Source organism: Lynx rufus, unplaced genomic scaffold, assembly GCF_022079265.1.
Source record: "Lynx rufus isolate CCGP_SWC_20201006 ecotype Redwood Valley unplaced genomic scaffold, mLynRuf1.p SCAF_24, whole genome shotgun sequence".
Taxonomy (NCBI): domain Eukaryota; kingdom Metazoa; phylum Chordata; class Mammalia; order Carnivora; family Felidae; genus Lynx; species Lynx rufus.
In genome coordinates this window covers 21,733,125-21,756,523 of record NW_025814839.1, presented here as the reverse complement: position 1 = coordinate 21,756,523, position 23,399 = coordinate 21,733,125, and the positions used below count along the sequence as shown (strand labels likewise).

The window sequence follows — 23,399 nt, the reverse complement described above, 5'->3', positions numbered from 1 at the left end:
TGGCATTCCCGGGAAACGGCACCCAGAGACGGCTGAGTGAATGACGGGTGAGCTCCCAGATCGGATTCAAGGGTGCAATTACGAAAGCTCTGCAGCAGCTGTTAGAATGAATCCACGCCTCTGAAGCTGAGAGAAAAGCTGCCAAACTCTTTGGTTTTGAATGGAGGTGTTTCTCTTGCCTTCTCCCTGTGTGGTTCTGTCGGGAGGGGGCTGTGAGCGCCGTGGCTGTGCCCCCGGCACCGAGCCCAGTGCCTGGTTTGCAGAAGGAAGGTCAGAAGGACGGGTGCACAGATGCTCCGAGTGACTCCCGCCTCATTTCAGCAACTAATGGTCCTGGTGACTCAGTTCCCAGGAGAATGGGCTCCTTTGCATAAATTTGCAGGAAGTGGGCATTTCATCCTTTGCAGATCCATTCAGGGAGATCAAGCCCGTACACTGGGCAGGTTCAACGGCACGGACTTGCCCGTTGCTACCCGTCCCCCCTGTCCCCCACCAATGCTTGAGGTCAGACAGACATGGTCTGGCCCCTGATCCGCGGTGGCCTCCTGACCTCCCAGATCAGCATGGATTCATAGAGATGCGCCCAGAGGTGGCTCGCACTCTGTGCCCCTTCTGGTTTCAGGGAGTCCTTGTTCACTTGGCTTTGGCCATAATGCTAATAAATTTCAAAAGAATGAGCGGGGCCACACAACACACAGCAGCTGGCCTCTATGTGAGGGAGCTTCTGAAGTATGTTGGAAGAGACCACAGTGTCTTAAATTAAGCATGACATATGTGATGCATTTAAAGCGAGGTTTCAAAGCGTACGTTTCAATCGGTTTCCTGGCATTTTGTACAACAGGTTAAGTGAAACCCTGAGAGTCACGTGTTTCTAGGTTTGGGAGAGACTTCAAAATGTTAGTTATTAAGCTGTCCTTGGCGGTGCTTAAAAAACGTCTCCCCCCCACCCCGCCTTTGCTCACTGAGGTAGTAATTAATTCGTCGAATCGGTGGTGCAGCCATATTTACATACCAGGTATTTGCCAGGCATTTTAAATGGAAACTCGAGAGGAAGCCCAAGATGGGGAGATTGCAGATAACAGAGACACTGTTCCGGTTAAGAGGGTTATGGACCAAGAGTCTTTCTTCCCTTGTCTTCCCTGCGGTGTGGCCCGCGAGGTGGGTTCCAGGATCCCAGAGTAGGGCCACACGCGTACGTGCGCCGTTGATCCTAATTTAGCAGCAGTGGCTGTTGGTGACTTCCTTCCCAGGAAAAGCTGTGCAGAGAAGCGTTCATCCCACGCTTGGGCAGATGAGCCGGTGACACGACCCGTGACCGCGTGGGGTGGATGTGGTCACAGCAGGTGTCTGACAGGCGCCTGTCCTAGGCAGTCGAGCTCCTCCCTGTGGTCCAGTGACACTCGAGGGGCTCTTGGGGAGGCAGGCAGCCTGAGCTTCCAGCTGGGCTCCTCACGGCTCTTCGGTTCTGTCACCCGGCAGCAACTGACGTGTGGTAGGGTCAGACCTATGGTAGGTCTTGCCAGCGCTTGCCGGAGCCGGAGTAACTCCTCCTATGTCCTAGATTGCTTAGTGCCATGAAGCTCGTGGTACCTGTACTTATTCAGAATCTTAGAGGAGTGGGGAGCAGAAGAATATTCCTCATTCACCGACTTATTCATTCAGCCATTATTTTTGTACATACTCAGCAGTTATGTATTCAGTGCTACTATATGCCAAGCTGCTGTGCTAGCTACTGGGGATTCAGGGTGCCTCTGGGGGCTTGCCATTGAACGGGAAAGACTGATACGGCGTGAAGGCTCATGCAGTATTCAATATGCCCGTGTTACTCTGACAAGTCCTGCCGAGCACCTCTGGCGCTCCATGGGCGTGTAAGAGGACTGTGCCAGGCTGGGGAGGTGGGGCAGAGAGGTCTGAGCTGTGTTCTGAGGGGTGGTCCTGTGTCTGTATGTGAGTGAGAAGGGTATCCCAGGAAGCAGGCATGGCAGGTGCAAACGTCCCGGGGTGCATTTCAGGACCTCCAACAGATGCAGTGTTCAAGTACTTCTGAGGCAGGAGAAACAGCTCCCAAATTAGCCAGCACCTTGGGTTCTCGGTGTCATCTCCCAGCCTGGGGACTCTTCCGGGATCACCATTCCCATTTCCAAGCAGTTAGTACTCTTCCTGTGCTCCCACATCCCCCTGTATACACCATGGTGTTTATTACTCAGAGTTGTAAGTGCTTCTGTGTGTGTGTGTGTGTGTGTGTGTGTGTGTGTGTGTGTTTCTTACACAAGACTGTGAGTTCCCTGAATGCAGGGGATTTTTCTTGTTGCTCCTTGTGCACATGGTAGGTGGTCAGTAAACACGTTAGCAGAGGAACAGGGCAGGGGGGCAGATTTTTATTGAGCTCCCGCTGTGGACTCAGCCCTCTTTATGCTACGGTATCGGGAAGCCGAAAGGAGCGTGTGTTTGACAAGCTGGAGACGCCAGCAGATCCAGTTGGGGCTCTGGAGCTCTGTGCCGTCTGTGCACATATTGCCGGAACTCCGGAACCGAGGCTGTGGTCCTGTGTCTCCCCAGACCTGCTGAAACCCAGCCCTGCGGGAACGAGCCTCCCTGCCCTCGTCCGCCTCTGCCATGGGAGTGTGCGGCCAGCCCCGTTCGCGATGAGACGTGACGCCGTTGACTTTCTCAGGCAGTCACACATCCCCAGCCGGCGCCTGCCAGCTCGGGTAAGTGGGGCCGGGGTGTCCGGGAGGTGGAGGGCGCCTGTGGGTTCTGCCGGGGAATTTTCTCCCTGTCCTTTGTGTTCTGTTACTGCCCCTTGTCTCATGTCCGGCTCACGTGTGTGTCCCAGGGCAGGGTTTCCAAGAGGTCACGTGGACTGGCCCTAAGGGAGACCAGTCCTGATTTTGGTCAGGACCCGACATGCTTAGAACTCTGCCCCCGGGGCCTTGGCAGACGGAACTCTGCCATTCTCCGATTCTCTGGTTCTCCCTATCTGTCCCTCTTCTGCTGCCTCTAACCCTGTCTAGACAGCGTTCTCCGGTTTGGGGAGAAGAAATCTGTTAGCACCATCGAGCGTGTAAGGAAGAGAAAATATCAAAATCTGTCTGCCTTTCTTTCCTGCAGGCTGCTGAGTGAGTCAGAGCCGGGGGCAGCAGAGTGGGGCCCCAGGAAGGGAAGCAGGAGGCTTGCGTTGAACTGAAATACCTTCTGCTTTTATTCCATCTAGATGGGGGCAAGCTGGGGGCAGTTTTGCAGGGAGACAGAACTCGGACATGAAAGTGGTGGGGGAGGGCGGGGGGCGGGGATGAAGAACAGTCACTTCAGAAACCAGAAAGGAGTGAGATGTAATGTTCAAGGAGGCCGAGGTGAATAGGGTGAGGACTTGAGGTCAGGTTTCAGCTGTGTGATGTAGGCAAGTCAGGAGACCTCTCTGGGCCCTTGCTTTTCATCCCCATAATGGAGATGGTTATAGTCCCTGCTTCTCAGGGTTGTGCCAGGATCAATGAGAGAGGAGGGCTCCTGCCTTGAGAGAACCGCAAAGGCAAACCAGGAACGACAGCAGGTTGCGTGAAGAATGAAGTGACTTTTTGTTTTAAGGCATCTGGAAGGCTGTGGGGGGGAGGGAGGTGGAGGTAAGGGACAGTCTAGAGGGGTTGGGGGGCTGAGCCTGGGACCTCAGGGGCCACGAACGAACTTATGTGACCTCAGGGACTACAGCTTTTGGTAGCTGTGTGGGCTGGGGCTGGTCACCTACCCTCTCTGAGCGTGGTGCTCAGCACAGAGTTGTGAGGAGGGTCAGCTGGGAGGTGGGAGAAGGGCTTGGGGGGTAACAGGAGTAAGGGGATGTGAGGATGCTCTCAGTGGGGCTCTGGCTGGGAGTGTGCGGTGTGCGTTTGGGGTCTGACCTGAGTTCGAGTCCTGACTTCGCCCCTTACTCTCCAAGTGATCTCTGAGCTGGTTTCCTTATCTGTGTAGCAGAGATAATGACTTTTTACCTAAGAGCTGACCTTGAGATTAACCGAGGGGGGGAACCTCCTAGGGAATGTTGCCACCCTTTCCCCACCCTTCTTGGGCCTGGAACAAACTTTAGAAATGGCCCTTTAGTCCACCGACCTTGCCAAGAGTTCAGAGAGGTGGAAAGGCTGGCCTGGACTTGCCCGGTGAGGTCGGTGGAGAGTGGTTGTCCAGTACCCGGGGTGCTGGGCTCCTGGGCCCGTTCCCCCGGCCCCCTCTGCTTCGACACAGACACCGCCTGAGATTTATTTTATTTTTATTTGTTTAATGTTTACTTATAATCCGAAGCAGGCTCCAGGCTCCGAGCTGTCAGCACAGAGCCCGACACGGGGCTCAAACCCACGAACAGCGAGCTCGTGTCCCGAGCCGAAGTTGGACGCCCAACCGCCTTGAGCCACCCAGGCGCCCAGACACGGACCGAGATTTAAATTTACTTTTCCCCCCCCCTCCTTTTCTTTTTTACTTTCAGTGCTTGCTTCTCTAGTTCGGATGTTCTTAATCCCCATGGGCCCACAACCGTAGCCATGGCGACGCGGGTTGAGGTCGGCTCCATAGCTTCCCTGACAGGAGTGCCAGGCCTCGGCGAGATCGCCCAGGAGGAGACCCTGAAGCGGACCTACTTCCGCCAGGCCGGTGACACCCCCGGGCCACCCTCCCCGCTGCTCTTGGAAGGAAAAAGCCCCCTCAGGAGCCCGGCCCGCTTACTTCCGCTGCCCAGACTTGCCCCCAAACCCTTCTGCAGGGAGAAGGTCCTGGACGTGAACCCCCCCGTCCCATCCTTGGGGTCCGGCCCAACCAGCCCGTCTCCCTGTGGGCGCGCCCAGGACGTGGTGGCAAAGGACCTGGGCGAGAGGATGCCTGGCTTGGTGGGGCAGGAGGCGGGGAACGGGGAAAGCCTGAGGAGAAGCTCGTCTTCGTTCAGCAAGGCTGCCTTCCCGCGGCCCCGACCCAGCACCATGATTCTCTTTGAAACCACCAAAGCCGGCCCCATTCTGGGGAAGGGGGCCAATGAGGGGGCCCGGGAGGCCACCACGGGCGTGTCTCAGGAGCCCGCGTTGGGCTCCCGGCCCGAGGTGGCCGCCAAGCCCGCCCTGCCCGCCCGAAAGCCTGCGACCCTTCCCCGACCGGCCTCCTTGTCGCAGGACACCAGGCCAGCTGCCCCCCAAGAAGAGAAAGGCCCAAACGAGCCTGTCTCAAAGGCCAGCGGTGTGGAGGACACGGGTGACCTCGCTCTGGAGCCCAGGCCTCTCCAGAGGAGAAGGCCTGTGTCGGCCATTTTCATCGAATGCATTCAGCCTCAGAAGCCAGGCCCAGGCGGGGCGGCCGCGGTGGGGAAAGCACCCCCCACCCCGCCTGAGAAGACGTGGGTGAGGAGGCCCAGGCCCCTGTCCGTGGACCTCACAGCCCGGTTTGAGAGCAGAGAGGCCTTGCTGAAGAAGGCAGCCGATGAGGCCACTGCGAGTTCCACTGCCCAGTGTCGGGGGCCCGAGAGGTCCGACCCGGAGCCCAAAGTGGATGGGGAGTGTTTGGTCAAAGCAAACCTTCGCCTTTGTGACCCAGACTCAGACTTCCCAGAGGTAGCCAAGAAGGCCCGAGAACAGAAGGAGAGGGTGCTTTTTAAGCAGGCGGAGACGGGCAGCCTCAGAAGTGCTGGGGGCTCAGCCAGGGGCACCCCCACGGTTGACCAGCACCCCGGGGAGGAGAAAGTGAAGCTGCTCAGGGAGCTGGAGAAGGTGCCCCTGCCCCTCTCGCCCAGGCCGGGAAAAGACCAAGAATTTGCTGAGGTCAAGAGCAGAGCCGCCGACGGGGAAAGCCGGCTGGAGGGTGGATGGACCCTCAGGGGCAGCATCAAGAAGGGCATCAGCCTGTTTGGGGAGGAGAGCACTTTGGCTTTGGCCGCAGATTCGGAACCCCCACCGGCCACCCCTGAGCCCCCGTTGGCTGCCCCAGAGCGTGGGAAAGCGGTTGTGAGCGTCCAGGAGCGGATCAAAGGCTGGGCCGCTGAGAGCTCAGAGGCAAAGCCAGAGATCAGGAGAAAGCCCTTCCAGGCACGGCCGTTGTCGGCGGATCTGACCAAACCGTAAGTGGGAATGTTCCATGGGCTTCGCTCAGCCCCCGGCTGCCTCCGACAGCCTACCAGAGAGGCCCATCAGGAAAGAGAAGCAGGCACCAGGCTCCGCGCTCGGCACCTTGCAGCTCCCCCGCCCTTCTTTCTCGGTTTACCCACAGCCCCCCAGAGGAGGTGGCGTTGGCTTCCGTTTCTCAGATAAGGAGCTGAGGGGCAGAGAGGGAACACGGCTCCCCTCCGGGTTCACTGTGTGCCAGCAGCTCCATTTCTTTGTCCTTTCCCCGCTTTACACGTCGCAGTGGGGAGACACCGTGCCCATTTCACAGATGCGGATAGGAGAGGGGAAGTGCCGCGAGGAAGTCTGGAGCCCTGTGTAATTCCAGTGCAGCCTGGGTCCGTCGCTAAGCTTGCCTTTCCAGAAGCCTGAGGATGTTTACTGTATAGCCTAAGCCTCCATGAGTGGCCCCCGAATAAAATCAGATGGGTCAAGATAGCTTGAGCAAGTCCCCTTCCCTCTTGAGCCTCGGTTTGTCTCTAAAACCGAAACCTTCCTTGAAGGATTATGCTGTGAATCTCTCTGCCCATGGGAGGCCATCACTACATTGTAGCTCCAAATGATATTATTAATCCTGTTAGTTAATGATGATTTTCTAAGCTCAGCCAGGCCTCTGATATCTCTTGCTCTTTTGTTTTCCCACAAGTGGCTCCCCGGCTACAACAGGCGCGTTAAAGACATGCATGCCACTGGCATACTTTTGTGGGGAAGGAACTTCCAAGGGCCACCTCTGGGCAGACTGCCCTCCCAGCCCTGGGAACCAGGACAGCCAGCTGGGCTTGGGTTCGATCAGTGGCTCTCAGCATTTAAAATCATCTGGGGGGCGCCTGGGTGGCGCAGTCGGTTAAGCGTCCGACTTCAGCCAGGTCACGATCTCGCGGTCCGTGAGTTCGAGCCCTGCGTCGGGCTCTGGGCTGATGGCTCAGAGCCTGGAGCCTGTTTCCGATTCTGTGTCTCCCTCTCTCTCTGCCCCTCCCCCGTTCATGCTCTGTCTCTCTCTGTCCCAAAAATAAATAAACGTTGAAAAAAAAAATTAAAAAAAAAAATAAATAAAATCATCTGGAAAAAAAAAAAAAAAACCGGTGCCTGGCACTCCCCTGCCCCCATCCAGAGATTCTGATTCGGTTGATCTAGGGAGGGGCTCATAGCTTGGTTGTTTTTTTTTTTGTTTTGTTTTGTTTTTAAATTTTTTTTTTCAACGTTTATTTATTTTTGGGACAGAGAGAGACAGAGCATGAACGGGGGAGGGGCAGAGAGAGAGGGAGACACAGAATCGGAAACAGGCTCCAGGCTCCGAGCCATCAGCCCAGAGCCTGACGCGGGGCTCGAACTCACGGACCGCAAGATCGTGACCTGGCTGAAGTCGGACGCTTAACCGACTGCGCCACCCAGGCGCCCCTAGCTTGGTTGTTTTTAAAAGCTTCCCAAGTGATTCTCACGTGCAGCCAGGCCTGAGCTGAGATACCAGAGCAAGAGGCACCCATGCAAGGGACCTCACACACCTTTTCCTGCGTCCTCCCGGTGCCTTGGATTATTCTCATTTGACAGATGGGAAAACTGAGGCTCTGAGTTTGGAAACGACTCACCCATGGCCTCATGCCTCCTGGGTGGCGGACCCTGGATTGCAGAGTGGGGCGAGTCTAAGTGGCTTGTCTCTCTCCCCTCCCTGGTCTCTGTAGCCCTCAGCCCTGAATTCATCTTTAGGCATCCACCCCAGGGAGCTCTTCAGAGACGGGAGAATGCTAACACCAGAACACCCTTTCATTCTCTTCCCCTTGGCAGGTGGAGAAACTGAGGCCCAGAGAGGGACAATGATTTGGCCAAGGTTACCCAGAGAGGCAGAGACCTGCCCATGCCCCCACACATTCCACGCGCCCCCCCACCCCCAGGTCCCGTGGCAGGTCTGTGGTGGGGCTGCTGTTGTGCCTGGGGTTGCTAACAACAACCATTAATTATCCCTCCTGGGGCATCTTTACTCTTCCTTAAACGCCCTCACATAGCTATTAGGGCCTTGGGTAGCCTCTTATCTGCCCTACAAAAGACGATGGGGAGGTGTTAATTATCCCCGTTTCATAGATGAAGAGACAGAGGCTCAGGTGAGGCCACAAGCACAACCCAAGCTCCTGCAGTGCGGAGGCAGTAGAGCTGGGACAGCACCTAGGTCTCTTCTTCCAAGCCTGGGGCTCCTGCTACCCCAGTGATGCTGTGTTTAAGGTAAACTCTCCCCACCGGGCCCTTCTCGGTTTGGCGGCTAGAGCGGCCACAGACACATCTTTTCTCAAAGCAAACCAGGTCGTGTTGCCTTGTTGATCTCCGTGCCGATTTCACCCCTGGGTTCCTGAGCTAGTTACGGGGCGTGGGCTGGAGGGAGTCCCAGTCCCTGGCCCCGTGCAAATAACTTGGATCTTCTGGTGCCAGGTTTTCAAGCCCAGCTTCAAGCAACGAAGTCCGATATGAGAAGTGTTCTGAGCTAAGTGGCGAGCTTCCTCAGGAACCCGGAGAAAAGGTGAGAAGCCTCTGTGTTTGGCACGTCTTGTTTTCTAGTGGGTGGCTTTACTTACTGGAAAAAGAGCTTTCAGGATCCACAAGACCCAGGAAACAATCAGAAGCCTCTCATGAAGAAGAAAACGGTTTTTTTTTGTTGTTTTTTTTTCTTGAATGCTGGGACGTTTTAAGTCCCCTTTGGGTTTGTGATTCTGCCCTCCTTAGTGTTAAATATTGTTTACAAATGTAATTGCCAGGTTTTATTTCGTTTCCTGTGCAAAGAGGAAGCGGAGCCTGGCTTTCTTATGTACGAATGCTTGCTTTTTTAAGAATTTAAAATTTAGATTAAACACTGTTAATTGGAACTCCCTCAGTTTCCCTCATTATGTCCCTGTTCCCTACCTCAGCTTGTCATCTAACAATAGCGGAAGGAGGGAAGCTAAATTGCGTAAAACTATTTTTATTTATTCTGTTTAATAAGAAAAAGCTTATGAAATAACTACTAGGTCTAACTGTTTTGTGGCTGATGCATCGTGCAGAGTTTTCATCTTTTTTTAAATGCTTATTTATTTTTGAGAGAGAGACAGAGAGACAGAGAGACAGAGCACGGGCGGGGGAGGGGCAGAGAGAGAGAGAGACACAGAATCTGAAGCGGGCTCCAGGCTCCGAGCTGTCAGTACAGAGCCTGATGTGGGGCTCAAACTCACAAGCTGTGAGATCCTGACCTGAGCCAAAGTTGGATGCTTAACCGGCTGAGCCATCCAGAAGCCCCTAGTCCAGAATTTTTTATTTTTATTTTTACTTTTATTTTTATTTAAGTCATCTCTACACCCAGCGTGGGGCTTGAACTCATGACCCCAAGATCGAGTTGCACGCTCCCCAGCCAGGGGCCCTCAGAATTTTCATCACTCCAAATGGAAACCCTTAGCCAGTCAGTCACTTCCCATCTCCCACCTGTGGCCGCTGGCAACCACGAATCTACTTTCTGTCCCTATAGACACTTGCCTATTCTGGACATTCCCTACAGATGGAATCACAAAACACATATCCTTTTGTCTGGCTTCTTTCATTTAGCATAATGTTTTCAAGGTTCCTCTGTGTTGGAGCGTGAATCAGTACCCTGTCCCTTTTTAATGGCTGAATAATACCCCGTTGTACAAGTGGACCCCGATTTGTTTATCCATTCTTCTTCTGGTGGACATTTCGGTGATTTCCACCTTCTGTGAATAGTGCTGCTATGGATATAGGTGTACAAGTTTTTATTGGAACATGTGTTTTCCCTTCTTTTGGGGATCTACCCAGGAATGGGATTGGCTACTTTGATGGTTAAGTCGTTGTTTAACTTGTTTAAGTAGACTTATTTCTTATTTCATTTCATTTCATTTCATTTCATTTCATTTCATTTCATTTCATTTCATTTCATTTCATTGTATTTTAGAGAGACATAAAGTGCAAGCGAGGATGGGGCAGAGGGAGAGAGAGAGAGAGAGAGAGAGAGAGAGAGAGAGAGAGAATCTTAAGCAGGCTCCACGCTTAGTGTGGAGCCCGACAAAGGGCTCGATCCCATGACCCTGAGATCATGACCTGAGCCGAAATCAAGAGTCAGACGCTCATCTGACTGAGCCACCCAGGAGCCCTGAAGTAGACTTACTTCTCGCAACAAAAAAAGGTTAAGAAATGGCTAATTCACACACGCCTGTTATAAAATCGAACAGAACTGAAGTGTGTAAGAGGAAAAAATGACGTTCTCCTCATTCCTTTCTCCTGCTCTGACGCCCTTACTCACTGATGAACTTATAGCTCTTCTCCCTTGTTTATCTACATGTATAGACACATACACATGGGGTTGTTTAAAAAATGGAATCGTTTTAGAAATACACTGTCTGCAGTCTGCTTTTCTCCTGCCCACACAACAGTGTTTTGTGTGTTGTTAGAGATGACATCGGGACCCACCCCCTTCTGTGGAGTCAAGTGCCCTGTGGCATTTCATTGTCTGCATTAGGTCAAAGCTCACTTAGCCTGTGCCCTACAGATGGGCACCTAGGTTGTTTCTGTGTTGGTTTTGTTTCCTCAAGCGGTGCTCCCTGAGCCTTCTCATTGACGCCGACTTGGGCACCCGAGCCAAGAAAGAGTCTTGGCAGGAAATTGGCCAGATTAAAGGAAACGCGCATTTGAACATTTTTATGTTCTTGCCAACAGTTTCCAAGAGTGTCCATTTTCCCACATCCTCACCCTCACTGGGTGTGTTCGGTCTTTAACATTTTATGGCATCTCACTGTTGTGATTTTATGTATTTTTATTTTTTAAATAGTATTTTTTTGTGGGTTTTTTTTTTAAGCGTTTATTTATCTTTGAGACAGAGACAGAAAGAGCACCAGTGGGGGAGGGGCAGAGAGAGAGAGGGAGACACAGAACCCGAGGCAGGCTCCAGGCTGCAAGCTGTCAGCACAGAGCCCGACGTGGGGCTCGAACCTATGAACTATGAGATCATGACCTGAGCCGAAGTCGGACGCTCAACCTACTGAGCCACCCAGGTGCCCCTGTTGTGATTTTAAAAGCAGCTGTGTTGATCACCTCACCTCTTCCTTTCCCTTTCAAAGTCCCTTAACGTCAGTTGCATTGTTTCTTTTCTTTTCTTTTTTTTTTTCAGCAAAAGGAAGGGCATGGTGTGGATAGAGCATCCGTCCTGAGAAGCTCCTGGAAGCCTGGAACGCTCCGAGAGAAGTCGAGGCAGACAGAGTGGAAGGACAGTCCTAACCAAGTCCCTGGCAACCATCGGGGTGAGAGCTCGGTGGGGGCTCTGAGCCCTTCTGACAGCACTCCAGAAGATGATGGAAGCTTCCAGACCGTGTGGGCCACGGTGTTTGAGCATCACGTGGAGAGACACACAGTGGCTGACCAGTCAGGACACCGTCCCTCAGCCACGGCCCCCAGAGATGTGGCTGATGCCAGTGTCTCAGGGTTCAGACCCAGGCGCGAGAGAAGCTCATGGCTGGGGAAGGACCTGCCTGAAAAGACAGCCCTCAAGAAACAGAGCTCCAGAGGGTTCGAAAATCCTGATGCAGAGAAATGGGGACAGACTGCCCTTTCAAATGGTGAACCCAGACAGTGTCACGTGCCCTTCCCGGAAGAATACCCTTTGGACGAAAAACACAATAAGAACCCCTTCCTCCAACGTGCTGAAAACCCTCCCTCATCCCAGAGGGTCGAGCCCAAGTATGACATGATGCACACAGTGGGCAAGTGTGCGCACAGTGAGGCCGTCTCCGTGGCGTTGGAGGAAAGAGCCATGACCCTGCGAAGTGGCAGGTCTCGGCTCTCACCAAAGGGGAGGCAGCAGGCCCGTGAGGTCACCCCTGCAGAGCCAGAGTACAGGCTGGAAGGTCAGGCGGGGTCCGTCCACAGGGCCAGTTTGATTTGGGAAGCTCAAGGGACTCATGAGGTCAGTGAGCCAAGGCCTGACTTCCGGGAGCCAAAGGACACGTTTGGGGGCAATTGCCTGTCACCCAAATGGACAGGGGGGGCGACCTTGAACTGGCATAAAGCCACCGTGGTGGCCAGTGAAGAGAAAGGCTCGGAACTGAGCCCCGGGGCCAACAGCGAGCGCTCAGCCAGGTCGTGCGGCTCCGAAGTCCCCTCTGGGAGGGCCATCCAGGTGGCCGTCTGGGAGGCTCCGCACGAGGGGCCCGCTGGGGCCAGAAACAAGTCAGGAGGCTGCAGCTCAGTGGGAGAAAGGGGTCCCCCCCGGGGGTGCCCTCTGGATCCTCTCTGTCTGGCTAAGGACGAGCCCTCCGACTTCCGAGCCCGGCCACATCCAGAAGCGCTTGTGCAGAGAGGGCCCCTCGCTGTGGCTTCCGGTGAGGGTGAACCCAGGCCAGCCCAGGCACCAGAGCCTGAAGTCAAGATGCGGAAGGCTGGTCCCGCGGACCAGAGATTCGAGAGGTGGCGACGGCGGACATTACCGCACGACGTGAAGTTTGAGGAGTTCAGCTTCCTGGCCCCAGAAAACACCTCGAAGGTGGAGCAGAGGCGAACAGACCGTTTGAGCCCCACCGTCAGTGCCTTAAGAAAACCCCAGCTCTCCCACAACAGGGTGGAGGCCCAGGAGGAGAACCCAAGTGCTTCACAGGACCAGACTCGCCCAGCGGTGAAGCAACGGTCCTCTCTGGAACCCAAGGCGACATTTTTTGCAGTGACATATCAGATTCCTGATACTCAAAAAGCAAAAAGTACTGTTAAGTCAGGGCCCGAAAACTTGACGGAACATTCTAGAAAACCAGCACCGCCTCCATCTCCTCATCCTCGAACACCTACCTTGGCTTCTCTTCACCATGAAGGGCCACTGGAGAGCAAGGGCAGTAAAAACTGGACTAAGGGCAGAGAGCACGACCACACAAGCTTTTCAAAGCCTCTGAAGCCAACAGACCGTCTGTCACCTCTTGGAGACAGGATTCTGGATCCTTCTGTTGAAAGAATCATGGATGTCGACGCCTCATGGAGTCATCGGAGACCAGAAGATGGCACCGGTTTTCAGAACAGTTGGAAGGATTGTGGGACCAAGACGTCCCCCAGCGGCGCTCCCAAAACACCCCCGGCTTCCAAAAGTCACCCAGAAGCCAACGATCTCCTCGCCAGAAGGGGCACTGAGGTGGTCAGTGCAAGGGTCCCGGGTAAAATCAGAGATGGCTACAGATCCAGTGTTCTTGACATTGACGCCCTGATGGCAGAGTACAAGAAGCAGGAGGTGGAGGAACCCCTGGAGGGGGCACCCTCGGTGCCCAGCGGCTCGACTCAGGAGAGGCCAGGCCATCTAGGCAGGGTGGAACCAAGAAGGAGGAGCTGGAAGGAGAGGCCCGAAGCCGAGGGTCTCCAGAAACAAGCAGGTTTCACCGAAGCAAACCACAGTTCCGCTCCTGGCCCTGGCAAGCCGCGGGCAGAGACCCCGGGGGCAACCACAAACACCAAATCCAGCTCTCCACTGTGGGCTCTGCCAGTCTCAGCTCCTTCTGAAAAATATCCAGGGGTTTCTTCAGGCCCCACCGGTCCCAGGAGAAAAGACTCAGGAATCCCCGAGGATGACAGAAGGGCCTTTGCTAGTAAACATCAAGGTGCGAAGTATTCAAATTACCCAGCCGAGTCAAAGCCCCCAACCTGGGAGGATCTGGGCAGTGGGGCCAGCGTGTTGCCCAAGTCATCCCCCGCTCACCAGAAGAAAGGGACCCCGAGGAAATCCATCGGGACGGAAGAGGAGGCCAGTGTGTTCCAGTGGGGTGATCACCCTTATGACCGTGACAGGTCACAGCTGGATGTCAAGAGAGCCTATTCGGAGAAGGGTCCGCCTGCCAAAATCCGAGAGGGCCTGTCTGCCATGCAGGAAGCCAGAGAGAGGAGACGAGAGTGGCCCCAGGGGAGGTCCAGCCTCCCCGGAGACAGTTCTGAGGTCAAGGAGACCAAAATGGGGCTCTGTCGGCGAGAGTCGGGGACTCGAGACACTCAGAAGGTGAGTGGTCAGTTTTGTAAGGCGTTGATTAAACACATAGGCCAGGGGGGCTCAAAATCCCACGCGACATGGGCCAGGTGGGTATGTACATGAGTGGCGGGGATTGTGGCAAATAGAGAGCTCAGTTCCGGCCAGTTCTTGACACGCGATGCCTCCATTTAGTCCACGGGGCCACCAGTTTGAAACGTCTGGCCTAGAATGTTGGTGACGATCGGTATCATTTATTGAGCACCCTCTGTCCATTCCTGTGTGTTGTCATCAAGTTCATTATCGTGTCCTGCATATTCAGCATCATGCATGACATTTTGTGAGCATTCAGGGAATACTGGCTGTTTCAATGTTTAATTATTTATTTTGAGAGAGAGAGGGTGAGCAGAGTGGGGGACGGGCAGAAAGAGAGGGAGAGAGAATCCCAAGCGGGCTCCCAGTCATCAGCACAGTGCCCTACACAGGGCTCGATCTCACAAACCTTGGGATCGTGGCCTGAGGCGAAATCCAGAGTCAGATGCCTCCCCGACTGAGCCACCCAGGCGCCCCGAGTGAGTGAGCGATCTTAGGTGAGTCTCATGACAATCCCTCTTTTGTGGGACAGTTGGAGTTTCCGCAGAGGCAGGCCTTTGCAAGCAGCTGTTTGAGGAGGTGATTCCCCTCTGGGATCCCCAGTGGAGAAGTGAGGCAGGTGTTAAAAGTGCCCCTGTGGGCATCTGAGGCTCATTCTCGTTGGAGCAGTAGCATAGATCACCCCTGAGTTGTCCTGTCCAAGAAGCAAGGAACCTGGCATATATATTTTCCATTTCCCTTCTGTCCTCACTGGGGGCTGTTTCTGGGACTCTCAGCATTCAGACTCTTCCATTCTGTCTGGTGCCATGCTCAGTGGTGGAGAGAAAACTCCCCACGCGGCAGGACCCCATTGCCATCAGCAGGTCCTTGAGCGCAGGGCTGGGCGCCCACAACGTCTGCTGCGGGTGCAATCGTCTTGTACCCTTGAAAAAGCCCAGGCTCAGAGAAGTTAAGTAACGTGTCTCAGGTCACACAGCACCAAGTGGCAAAGCTGGTATTTGAACCCACGTCTGGCTCGATACCCAAGCTTTCACGTAGGCCACTCGGTGGTAAATGAGGAATCTTGAAGGTGGGGAAAAAATCTGAGGCATGGAGCCTGCCTTCGGGAAGCTTATGATCTCTGCGGGGAGATGGGACACGGTGACTCACGGCCAGGAAATGATCAGGCGCGGAGGTGAGGTGCTGGAGAAGAGGCCCAGGAAGGCATCCTGGAGGAGCTGCTGGCCGGAGCCCACGCTGGGGGGTGGTTATGAGTTTGGATAGGCTGGTTCGGGGGGTGAGGGCATTCTCGGCAGAAGCACAGCGTGCGCAAAGGTTTGGAGGTGGGGACCAGACATGGCAAGCTCTGGGAGCAGTGTGGAACCTCGGTCCCTGCACTGCCACTCATGTGCGGTGGCGTCAGCCAACTGGCACCCAAGTCCCACATCTGCCACCCGGACCGAGTGACGAAGGGCAAACCCTTTCACTGAGGCGCCCGAGCCTCAGTTTCCTCATCTGTAGAAAAGAGAGCAGAGGGTCCCGCCTGGGAAGGGATGTTGTAGACACGAAAAGAGTGGGATAGTGTCACCATCTCCCCGACACACGGGGTCGACCGGGGTTTTCCAGTTACCACGTTCAGACTCCTCTGTGCCGCTCACCAGCTGTGTGTAAAGCACACTCCTCCGCGGAGGTGACCGAAGTTTCTGCCCAGCAGCCCTGTTGGTAGAAATGGAGAGACCACGCCGGCTGGGCCCCCGGTGGGCGTGGGCACAGGACCGGCCCGTGGGTTGTGCGGATGCGCTGCCCGAGGAGCGTTTCACGAGGCTGTTATTGTGGGAACAGCAGGAGAGGGGAGGGGGCAAGGAAAGGTGACACCTGGTCCTTTTGCCAGCGCCTTGCTCGGGGTGTCTGGCGGCAGCGGGAGAGGCAGGGTGTTGTGGGGAGGGGGGCCCCGGCCCAGCCTTGGATGCCCGCCCGGGGTGCGCAGGCCCCATGAGTGCTCGTTGTCAGGGGATCTGTTTTCTCACTGGGGGATTGGGAGGCCTTGGACCAGCTCCCTGTTTCCCTTCCCTCCTGCCCGACCATCTCTGGTTCTTGATCTTGAAAAAATAAACGGAAGCAATATAGAAGGACAAAGTGTTGGTTGTTGAAAATTCAGACCTTACCAGAGCGAATAAAAAAGCATACCCCTTGAGCCCCTTTCCTGTCCCCGCCCCTCCCCCCGCCAAGATGCAACCACAGTCACCATGTTTGATATGCTGCGGCTTTTCCTAAACACCACAGAGCTGCTTGTCCATGGTATGTATCTTTATTTGTAGCTGTTGTATTTTTCCTTATCGCAAAAGGAGTGAACGCTTGTGTGAAACTGAACCGTGTGATGGAAACATACAGTTCAGAAGGAAAAGCTCCCCTAGATGATGGGTCTGGGGCACAGCCTTCCAGACCTGTCAGTGGTTCTCAGCTACAGGCAGCTTTGCCCTTACAGCACGTTTGGCAAAGTGTAGGACATTTTCTTCCTTCCTTCCTTCCTTCCTTCCTTCCTTCCTTCCTTCCTTCCTTCCTCCCTCCCTCCCTCCCTCCCTCCCTCCCTTTCTAAACATTTATTTATTTATTTTTGAGACCGAGAGAGAGAGAGAGAGAGAGAGAGAGAGAGAGAGAGCAAGAGGAGGGCAAAGAGAGAGGGAGAGAGAATCCCAAGCAGGCTTTGCCCTGTCAGTGCAGAGCCTGATGCGGGGCTCGAGCCCGTAAACCATGAGATCACGAACCGAGCCAAAGTCAAGAGTCTAGGATGCTCAACTGACTGAACCACCCAGGCACCCCAAGTGTAAGACATTTTCTTTGTCACAACCAGGGAAGAATTTTCTCCTGGCTTCTAGGGGGTGGAGGCACCCTGCAGTGCAGATTGTCCCCTGCCCGCACCCGAGGCTCATCCAGCCCCTTAGTGTGCGTCACTCCGTGGGTAAGGAAGCCCCCGTCAGATACAGACACAGGTATAGCATACTCTCTTACAGAAACATGGTAATATTCTACAGGAAATCTTACAACTTGCTTTTTTTTTTTAAGGAAAAAAAAAAAAAAAAGAAGCCTGATGCAGGGTTCAAGCCCACAAACCGTGAGATCATGACCTGAGCTGAAATCAAGAGTCGAACGCTTAGCAGACTGAGCCACCCAGGCTCCTCAAGACTAAGCTTTTTTTCTTTTTTTTAATCCGCATACTTATTTTTTTTAAAGATTTTTTAAAATGTGTATTTATTTTTGAGAGACAGAGCATGAGTGGGGGAGGGCAGAGAGAGAGGGAGACGCAGAATCTAAAGCAGGCTCCAGGCTCTGAGCTGTCAGCACAGAGCCCGACGGGGGGCTTGAACCCACCAACCCTGAGATCGTGACCTGAGCCAAAGTCGGACGCTTAAAAGACTGAGCCACTCAGGCACCCCAGTGTTTAATTTTTTTGAGAGGGAGAGAGAGAGACAGAGACAGAGACAGAGGGAGAGGGAGAGCAGGGGAGGGGCAGAGAGAGAGGGAGACACAGAATCGGAAACAGGCTCCAGGCCCTGAGCTGTCACCACAGAGCCCGATGTAGGGCTCGAACTCGCCACCTGTGAGATCCTGACCTGAGCTGAAGTCGGACGTTTAACTGACTGAGCCACCCAGGCCCCCCTATCCACATACATAACTTTGTCCCAGGCCCGATTGCAGTGTTCCATTTAATTAAATGATTTATTTTCATTTCAAAAGAGAGAACCTTTTCCAGAGGCTCCAAAAATACTTGAAGGCATGGAGTATAAATCCTCTGCATTCCTCCCATCCCTTGACCACTTAGATTCTTTTTTGGTCCGAATTCGTACAGCGTCTCTTTCTGAAAATACAAGCAAACACGAACACATATTCCTAATTTTGCCTCTGGTTTTTTCTCCATCAAAGAGCGCATTCTCTCCAGGTGGTTGGAACTTTGGGTGCACATGGGAGTAACCCAGGCAACCCTAAAAGAGAGCGATGCAGGGGCCTCACCCCGGACCAGACTGGTTGGAATCTCTGTGGTGGGGCCCACCCTTGTTAGATTTGACTCTTCCTTTTTTTTTTTTTCCCCCCTGTGTGAGTGTCCTTGGGAGCGTTTGGATTCAGCCCATAGAGGGTGTCCTCATTCTTTTCGATTGCCATATGGTAGAGATGGCGATATTTCTGATCTTTGGCTATTTACAAACCACGGGCAGACGTCACTTTTGCACACGTGCAGGTTTGCCCGTGGGTTGAGAATGGCGATAGTCTGAAGGTGAATGCAGTTGTAATCTTGCGGGATTGTGCCAAAGTGCCCTGTGTCGTCCGGGGCTATGCCCTTTTACAGATAGCCTCGCCAGCAGGGGCAGGGCCCCACGTCCCCTCAGCCTGACCAGCCGGGTGTGTTACCAGACTTCTGGATCTCCTGCCCCTGATGAGCGCCCACCTGTTGTCACATGTATGAGGCTCCTTGTATTTCCTTCCTGTGACCTGCTTGCTCAAGTCCCGCCCACTTTTCTTTTGGAACATGGCCCTTTTCTCATCGAGTTATTGGAGTTCTCTATTAGCGAGGTGAACCATTTGTACGTCTATGATTTGATTTCCCCCTGGAGGCGGCCCCGGACTGCCTCTCGGGCAGACTCGAGATCAGGCCCTAGCGTCGTTATTTATTAGCTGTGTGACTCTGGGCATCTCGCCAGACCTCTCTGAGCCTAAATTTCCTCATCTGTGGAATGCGAATCCTGCCTGCTTCGTGGTTTGTTGGAGATTTATCGTGAAATAATGTGTGGTCAAGACCGCGGCCCAGGGCCTGATGTGAAGGAGGGTTGACGGAATCTGAAAGAAGCGCCTCCAGACCTCCGCTCATTTACTACATTTAATAAATGCACTAGCCCTGAGCCAGGCCCTGATCTAGGCACCACGGCTGCTGCAGGGACCAGCCCACTGTATCAGGCTGTGTCACACGATAAGGCAGCCACCAGTCACATGTGGCCATTTAAATGTAAATCAGTTTAAATAACATTAAAAATTCAGCTTCTCAGTCCCACTTGAGCCATGTTCAAGTGCTCAAAAGCCACAGGTGGCTCAGGGCGACTGTTATCGTACAGCCCGAATAGAGAACATCTCCATAATCGCAGAATGTGCCCATGGATGGCTCAGGTCTGGGGGGCCAGCAGACCTCAAGTGAGTGAGAGTGCTAAGTCCTGGGGAGATAGAAAAAGAGGCGATGGGGAGGTGACTCTAAGAGGGTGGCCAGGAGAAGATCCCCTGGGAAGGGGACCTGAGTGATGGCCATCATGTGGATGAGCCGGTCCCGTGGATGCTGGAAGGGTGCCAGTGGGCACAGGGGGCAGGGGCCAGAGCATAAGGGAGCCACTGATTCCCAAGGTCATCTCGCCATTGCACATTGTGTCAGCAGTGCATGAAGGCTGGTTTCTCTACATCCTTGCCAACACTTACCTGTCTCTTTGGTTCCGCCATCCTACCGGGTATAAAGGTATCATCGTGGTTTGGATTTGCATTTTCCATGGCACATCGTTCCATGTGCCTGTTTGACCATGCGTATCCCTTCTTTGTCCACTTTTTAAGTTGGGTTATTGTTCTCTTTTATTATTGATTTGCAATTGCTCCTTATATATCCTGGACCCAACTGCCTTCACAGTCCTGTGATTTGCAGAAATTTTCTCCCATCGTGTGGGTTTTATTTTTCACTTTCTTGATGGTGCCTTTTGAAGCACAAAAGTTTTTCATTTTGGTGAGCTCCCATCTATTTTTCCTTGGTACACTTGTGCTTTTGATGCCATATCTGAGAAACCATTGCCTCATCTGAGGCCGTGAACATTTACGCCCCTATTTTCTTCTGAGAGTTTTCTAGGTTTTGCTCTGGCCTTGAGGTCTTTGATCTATTTTGAGTTGATTTTCGTTTATGATGTGCGGTTTGAAGCGTGTTTCGAAGGCAGAGTCTCAGCTTCGTTGATGAGGTGGACAGAAGCAAGAGACTGGAGGGCGACCTGAGGGTCTTGGCTGGCACGGCTGGGTGATGGGCAGGGCGGGGGAGGAGCAGTTTTGGAGGGAAGGAATGGGGAGGATCTGTTTGGGGCATGTGGAGTCAGAGATGAGTGTGACCGGTGCAGGGAGATGTCGTGGGGTCCCAACGTGGACAGACAAAATCTGGAGTTGTCTGTGCACGCTTGGGATTTATTTAAAGCCAGGGGGTGTTATGAGAGATCCCCGAGGGAATAATGAAACAGGGAAAGAGAAAGCTCTGGGGCTGGCCCTAGGTGAGTGGACATCCCTCTGAGATGCGGGGAGCCTGAGAAGGATCAGGAAGGGAGGTAGGAGGAAACACAGAGGGTTTCAAAAAGAGGCTGTGAGGCAAGGGATCCAAAATCCAGCCTTGTTCTTCACTCATGCTGTGTGTTCTTAAGCAGATGTCTTCCCTCTCTGCGCCTTCCTATCCTTGGCTGTGCAGAGAGAGTGTAGGGCTGGCTGACATTTATGGAGGGCTCCCTGCTTGCCGGGCATGGGGGGAGATGAGCCTGAAGCCGGCCAGGTGCCCAGGGCTCGTCGGGCACCCTGCCACCTGGTGGCAGCACTGTGTCACTGACTTTGCGTGCGCTGCTCTCACTTGGTTCTCCCCTGAGCCTAGAAGCCGAACACTCTTATTATGGGTCTTTCCCCACATGGTCAAGGCTCAGAGAGGTGAAGGCACTGACCTGAGGTCACACAATTATTAAGTGGCCGAGACTGGGCTGAACCCAGACCCTGTAGGTTACCTCCCATCATCAAGGCAGGCCGTCGTGGGGTGGGCTTTAGTTTTCATTTTGCTCTTTCAGGTACAGAATGGAGTTTCTCACCGTGACAGATTTGTTCTGTAAATGCGAAAGCCCCAGGAAAATCCTTTGCGTGTGTTCTATGTCTCAGGTGCTGCCACAAGACCCAGAGAGGGAGGATGCCCCGCAGGACAGTGAGCAGCTACTCTGGCAGGTGTCCCCTGCAGCCTCGGGTCCCCGGAGAAGTCACAGTTTCTGCAAAGACAGGAGGAGCGGGCCTTTTGTGGTGAGTGACGCTGGTGCGGCCAGACTGGAACTCGTGAGGGGGTGGGACACCGCTGGGACTGTGGTCGTATGGACGGTCATGGCTGGCCTGGGGGCCTGAGGGGGTCGCGGAGGGGCAGGTGCCTGTCCCAGAATCTGGCGTTGGCCACGGTTCTCGACGTGGAGGGTGTTTGGTGCCTCTGCCAGGAAGCCTTCGCTCGTCTTGGGTTTCCAGCCCAATGCAGAGAGGTATCTTGTGCCTGGCGTGGAGCAGATAAGAGAACAGGCCACGGGGCCTTGAGGTTCTGGGTTCGAGTCCCAACACCGCCCCTCTCAGTCTCTTTCAGCAATTGGCTTCTTTGCCTGGAAAACAAGATCATGATTTCTGTTTCTTTTGCGCCGTTAATTTAACCAGGCTGGTCCTGGAGCAGGTCACCAGGGCTCAAATCCTAGCTCTGCGTGCAGACGGGTGTTTGGCCTCAGTTTCTTCATCTGTGAAATGGGGATAATAACGGCATCTACTGCACAGGGCTGCCATGGGGGCTCAGAGAAGATGGTGCAGGGAGCGTTCGGCATGGTCATGGGGACACAGTCACACTTTAATGAGTGTTATGGTTACCATCGTTATTATTACTCTGGTTTTCGAGTCTCTCTTTGCCTGTCACTGAGTCTGTTTCTTTGGGCCAGCACTCGCCCTCTCTCTCAGCCTGTTTCCTCACTTGTTAAGATAGGTATTTCTTTCTTTTTTTTTTTTTTTTAATGTTTTATTTATTTTTGAGACAGGGAGAGACAGAGCATGAACAGGGAAGGTTCAGAGAGAGGGAGACGCAGAATCTGAAACAGGCTGCAGGCTCCGAGCTGTCAGCACAGAGCCCAATGCGGGGCTCGAACTCGCGGACCGCGAGATCATGACCTGAGCCGAAGTCGGCCGCTCAACCGACTGAGCCACCCAGGCTCCCCAAGATAGGTATTTCTTTAATGAGGCAACCCCAGTTCTGCTCACGAGGTCATTTGGATCACAAGATCTGTGTATTTCAAGGACACTTGTGCCTGGTCTCAGGTCTTGGAGATATGGGAAGCTCCAGGATTTAAATCCCAGGTTCCATCCCTTCTGGCTTTATGGTCATGGGCAAGAAATCACTCTTCCCTGAACTTCAGGTTCGTCCTCTGCAGCTCGTGGTGAAGAAGGATGCCCCCCGCAGGGTTCTTGATGGGAGAATGTCTATACCAGAGTCAGGGGGCTGACTATATGTCAGAGCGGGAGCTCACGCTCAGACCTCGGCTAGCGTCTGCTGAGCAGCCCCAGAAAGCTTGGGTGTTCAGATCCCAGCCGCAGACCTGTGTACATTTGAAACCACCTGGTGTTTTTGTTAAATGTTCCCTTCCACTGATTTCTTCCTTACCCTTTTCTCGTTCCCTCTCCGGTGGCACCGACTCAGCTTATCTGATTGTACTTGAACTTTCGTGTGTGTAAGCCAAACAGAGGTTATGGAGAGAAAAGCATTTAAGGCCTATCTTTTTATAGTCTCTGCTTGCTGGCATCTTCCCTGGTGGCCTGGCTTCCCCTCTTCCACTCTCTGTCATTGAGGAGCCTTTGTCTTTGGAGTCCTCAGGTGGCTTGCCTTGGCTCTCTCCTTGTGGCTCCCCGAGGCCTCTGCCCCGTTGCAGCCCTGCTTGATTTCCTCTCCTCGGAGGCGGGTGGGCAGGGTGGGGGCCTCAGACCTCATGTCTCTGCTTTGAGGACTCACACCTGCAATTCCAGGGAGTGGCCACCAGGGGGTGGTGGTGTTCAGCTCACTTTCTGATGGCTCCAAAAGCCTCCCTCCGAAGACCTCAGCATTGGGCACTGGAGGCTGAGAAGTGGGCTCCACTTCCGGCTCTGTCACTGTGTGACCTTGGGCAAGTGATCTGACGGACCTCAGTGTGCCTCAGTTTTTTCTTCTGTAAAACAAGGATGGTCCTATCCGACCTCAGGAGTATTTTTGTGAGCAGTAATGAGATCGCTCAGCACTCAGAGGAATTGATCCTCAATGAATACCAGGGCTGCAGTGACAGCTTTTCCTTCATTCTCCCCCTTCCCCTCCCCTCCCCCCTTTTTTCAGCTCTCTCATTGTAAGAGGGGAAACTGAGGCCCAGAGAGCAGGCCAGACTTAGTCAGGGTGACCCTCCAGGTGAGGACTGGGGTCCTGAGCCCTCGGCCCTGCTGGCCGCCCTTACTTC

General features: G+C 53.9%; 1 protein-coding gene across 1 annotated transcript in view; it reads left to right on the top strand.

Annotated features, from left to right (window-relative positions):
• Positions 1-4,526: 4,526 nt before the first annotated feature.
• Positions 4,527-23,399, top strand: part of KIAA1671 (KIAA1671 ortholog) — a 142,571-nt gene continuing 123,698 nt past the window's right edge. Inside the window, exons 1-4 of the mRNA XM_047088396.1 lie at positions 4,527-6,082; positions 8,544-8,631; positions 11,260-14,109; positions 21,067-21,201. Of these exons, the coding sequence (XP_046944352.1) occupies positions 4,527-6,082; positions 8,544-8,631; positions 11,260-14,109; positions 21,067-21,201 (4,629 nt within the window). The remainder of the gene's footprint in view (positions 6,083-8,543; positions 8,632-11,259; positions 14,110-21,066; positions 21,202-23,399) is intronic.